The 4298-nt window shown below is 61.9% G+C and overlaps 1 protein-coding gene across 1 annotated transcript in view; it reads left to right on the top strand.

Moving 5' to 3' along the window:
• Positions 1 to 1134: 1134 nt before the first annotated feature.
• Positions 1135 to 4298, top strand: part of EPHB4 (EPH receptor B4) — a 26550-nt gene continuing 23386 nt past the window's right edge. The window contains exon 1 of the mRNA XM_017533537.2: positions 1135 to 1706. Within this exon, the coding sequence (XP_017389026.1) occupies positions 1655 to 1706 (52 nt within the window). The 5' untranslated portion in view covers positions 1135 to 1654. The remainder of the gene's footprint in view (positions 1707 to 4298) is intronic.

Here is a 4298-nt window from a genome sequence, read left to right on the forward strand (position 1 = left end):
TTTTTAGTAGAGACGGGGTTTCACCGTGTTGACCAGGATGGTCTCGATTTCTTGACCTCGTGATCCACCCGTCTCGGCCTCCCAAAGTGCTGGGATTACAGGCTTGAGCCACCGCGCCTGACCTGTTGTTTTGTTTTTGAGAGGGAGTCTGGCTCTGTAGCCAAGGCTGGAATGCAGTGGGGGGATCTCGACTCACTGCAACCTCCGCCTCCCGGGTTCAAGCGATTCTTCTGCCTCAGCCTCCCGAGTAGCTTGGATTACAGGCGCGTCCCACCATGTCCAGCTAATTTTTGTATTTTTACTAGAGTCCAGGTTTCACCATGTTGGCCAGGCTAGTCTTGAACTCCTGACCTCGTGATCCGCCTGCCTCGGCCTCCCAGAGTGCTGGGATTACAGGGGTGAGCCATCCCTCCCCCTGCCACCCCCCCGGCCACACCTACCTTTTCTTTACCGTTGCTTCCTCGATTTGTCTCTATTTATCCCCAGGTCAGCTTAATGCGCGCCCCCTCTGGACATTTTTAAGGGCTCGGTTGCGCGCACAGTAGGTCCCCAACACTTAATGTTTATGGGGTGACTGAACGTTCACTGCAAGGTTTTCCAAACTAGGATTCCTCCTTCGGACCCCCTGGGCAGCCCTCCATTCTCCAAAGCTTCGGCCCCCTTTTCCTTCCCTTTCCCCCTCAAACGCAGTCCCTGCGCCCACTAGACGGTGGTGGGCGCATCCAAGAGCGGCATCTGGAGTCGGCAGCAAGGTCAGGGCCGGCTTTGTGTGCGCGGTGAACATCTACCCGCACGCCTGGGCGGCCCCCTGTGTTGCTGCTGGGTGTGCATTGTCTCTGCTCCCTGGTGCCAGCCGGGTTCGGGCCTGTCCCGGGGGTCCCTGGGCCCCAGCCCCAACAGGCTCAGTCCGGGACAGGGCGCACGGCCTCTGCGCACCCCTGGGCGGTCTCGGGGTTCCACGCCCGCCGCCCCTCCCCCTTCTCCAAACTTTCTCCCAACTTCCCGACCTGCTCCGCTCGGCGCCCCTCTCCGCTTCCCTCATGAATTATTCAGTAGCGTGAGCTCCAATCAGCGCGCCCCGGCCCCCTCGCCAAGCCCCGGCGTAGGGGGAGCTGCCTCCGCCCCCCGCGCGTTCCCTCCCTCCCATGCCCGGCGCCGCCCGGCCCAGTCCCCGCGCTGCTCAGCCCCGGCCCTGCCCGCCCGGCCCCGCGCCGCAGTCTCCCTCCCTCCCGCTCTGTCCCCGCTCGGGCTCCCACCCTCCCCGCCTGCGAGGAGAGCACTCGGCCCGGCGGCGCGAACAGCGCCACTCCTGGGAGGGGGGGAGACCGCGAGCGGCCGGCTTAGCCCCCGCCAGCCGGGACGGGACCCTGAGGCTCTGGAGGGACCCCAACTCCAGCCACGTCTTGCTGCTCGCCGGCCCGGCGTGGCCACTGCCAGCACGCCCCGGGCCCACCGCCGGTGCGCGCGGCGCAGACGCGGGGCCACACTTGGGCGCCTCGCCCGGTGCCCCGCGCGCTCGCATGGGCCCGCGCTAAGGGCCCCGACGGAAAGTCCCGCGCGGAGAATCGGCGTCCACCCGCCCAGGGAGAATCAGAGCTGGGGGGGCGAGGGCCCCCCAAACTCGGATCGGATCCTAAACGAGTCAGGCGGCGCCATGGAGCTCCGGGCGCTGCTCTGCTGGGCTTCTCTGGCCGCCGCTTTGGAAGGTGAGTTTCCTTGGGGGGCATCCCGTCATTCCTGGGACCTCTCCCCCACATCTGGGCCTCGGAGTGGAGGGGCCGTCCTCTGTCTACCCCTACCGGGGCACCCCAATCCCAAACACTTCGAACCAATAGTGCTGGAACGGGAGGGGGGCGGGGAAGAGGCGCCCGGCGGGGAGTGGAGTTTTCTTTTGTTTGGGAAAGAGATGGAGTCTGGCTGCGACACGGGACATTCCCCTACCCGGGCTCCCCAAACTCTCACTGCTGACTCCAGACGCCCCTGGCAGCCTTTCCTTTCTTCCCTACCCCACTGTTCAAAACTACTGCAAAGTTTCTGTCCCACTCCCACCTCTCGCCCTGCGTGAGGGAACGTTTCTGGAGGAGCAACAGCAGACAAGGCAGAACTTGGTGCTGGGCCTTAAAACGACCCCCGCCGCTAATTCCTTAGCGATCACACCTTGATCCTACAGTTCCACACTCCTGCAACAGGATGGCCTCCTTTGCATTCACACCCCAAACGCCCAAAGTACTCTCCAGCCCACTGTCCCTCCCCTGCTAGAGTGGCCCCTTGGTTTCTACAGGCTGCACCCCATCCCTTTAAATGCCGTCTAGACCCCCGCCTCAGGTGAGCCCCGGGCTTCCCTGGAGACCTAGGAGCCAGTAGAAACTGACCCACACGGCCCCCACGCCGCCCTAACCCAGCCTAACTCCAGCCTCCTGGTCTCTCCAAGTGTTTCCTCGGCCATGGGTCGCTGTCCCTCCTGGTCCCCTAGAGGGGAGCCAAGAGCCCTAGAAACCCTCCTTCGATGTCCCTAATCTCCTTTAAGTGAGCTGCCAACACCTCCCTTTCGCTATCTGGTATGAAAGGGGTCTCTGGCGGGGGATAGGCTATGGGGGGCTCCTGAAAGGAAGGATTCATCGTGTTGGAAAAACCCTCTCCCCCAGGCTGGGGAGGACTGCTCTGGGCTGAGGATCAAAGGCTGGATGTGAGGTGGGAGTGAGGGGAGGCTTGCCAGCTCAGAGAAAGGAGAAGGTGGGGGGGAAACGTGAAGGAAGAGGCGAAGAGGAAGAGGTGGGAAAACCACGAGGACGAGGTGTAGTGAGAAAAAAAGACACTGGCAAAGAGAAAATGGTGATTGTGACACCTATTACCTGAGCGCTGGCAAGCATCCTGCCCATGCTGAGCACCTTACAAATGTTGATTTCACCCCTCCAGCAACACTGAGGGTGGGCGCTGTCACTGGCCCCAGTTTTCAGATGAGGAGGCTGGGGCTTGGTTAAGGTTAAGTAGTTTATCCAAGGCCCTGTGCCCCGAGGAACGCCGAGCAGTGGAGGCAGAAAGAGAAGGAGAGATAGGGACTGTCAGAAAGAGGAATGGAGGTGGACAGAGAGTGAGGGAGAGAGAGGTGAGAGACTCGAGAACTGACAGATCGAAGCGCGCTGCGGCCGAGCTGGGATTCGGAGGGAGCCGGCGCTTGCTCCGGGCTGTGGACTACCCGAGGCAGAGACAGTGTGTAAATTGGCGACAGGAAAACACTATCCCGGCTGGAACAATGGAGGGTGGAGACGGCAGCCTCTATCCACCCCCTTCCCAGAACCCGGGCATCCTGTCCCCAGTGAGCAGGGCTGTCTCTTGCCATCCATGGGGACCCTGCACCTCTCACCTCAAGCTGGCTCGGTTCCCATCTGACCCCTGGCAGGAGGACATCATTTGGTCCCCGGGAAGAGGCTGCCTCACCCACCCTCTTTCCCTTCTGTCCTGAAGCCCCCGTGGGGTGTGAGGCGGTTCCAGGTGTTCTCCTGGCTCTCCTCTCTGCCCTTCCCAGCACCCGCTGCCCCCCACATTGCGGGTCCCCAAGGGGATTCCCCTGCCCTCCCTCCTCCTCTCTCCACTGCCAGGGGCTGTGCAGTTTTTCCTAATCCTCCTCCCTTCCTCTAGTGCCTGTCCCCTCCCCTGATGATTTGAGCCAAGCCAGGTGTGTTCATCCCTCCCATTCACACCGCCCCCCCCAGAATCTCCTCCCCTTTGCCTACCCGTAACCAAATCCAGATGTGAGGCCTCTGCGGGAGCCACAGTGGGAACTCTAGCTTCCCGCCCTCCAGCGCCTCCTGCCCTTGGCACTGGTAGGGAAGGAGGTGCTGGGGTGGGGGTCAGGGCTATGCCCCAGGCACAGAGCACCCCCTTCCAGGAGAGAAGGACGAGGTGTTTGGTCTGAAAGCAGGGAGGGGTCTTGGATAGGTAGTGAAGTTTCGGGGCCTCCCACGCCAGCACCAGCAGCCTCTGCTCGTGGGGGTCAGGACCTGGGCAGGGCTCCCATTTTAACCTTTTCTGAGCTGCTGCCCCTTCTTCCAGTACGTTTTGCTCTCCCTTCCTCCTCCAGGGAGGCTTAGATCTGGGGTATCCCGAGGGAGCCCCATGCATGCCAGATGTTGGGGTTGGGGTTGGCACTTAGCAAAAGAGGCCAGAAATCAGAGTCCGGTGTAGAGGGCAGGGCTTGCTCCCCTCTCCCCCCCAACACCGCAGCTCAGAGCTAAGAGGATCCACCTGCCTCCGTTTCCAGGGATCTGGTGTTCCTTTTTTTTTTTTTTTTTGAGACG

This window comes from Cebus imitator, unplaced genomic scaffold, assembly GCF_001604975.1.
Source record: "Cebus imitator isolate Cc_AM_T3 unplaced genomic scaffold, Cebus_imitator-1.0 Scaffold82, whole genome shotgun sequence".
Classification (NCBI taxonomy): domain Eukaryota; kingdom Metazoa; phylum Chordata; class Mammalia; order Primates; family Cebidae; genus Cebus; species Cebus imitator.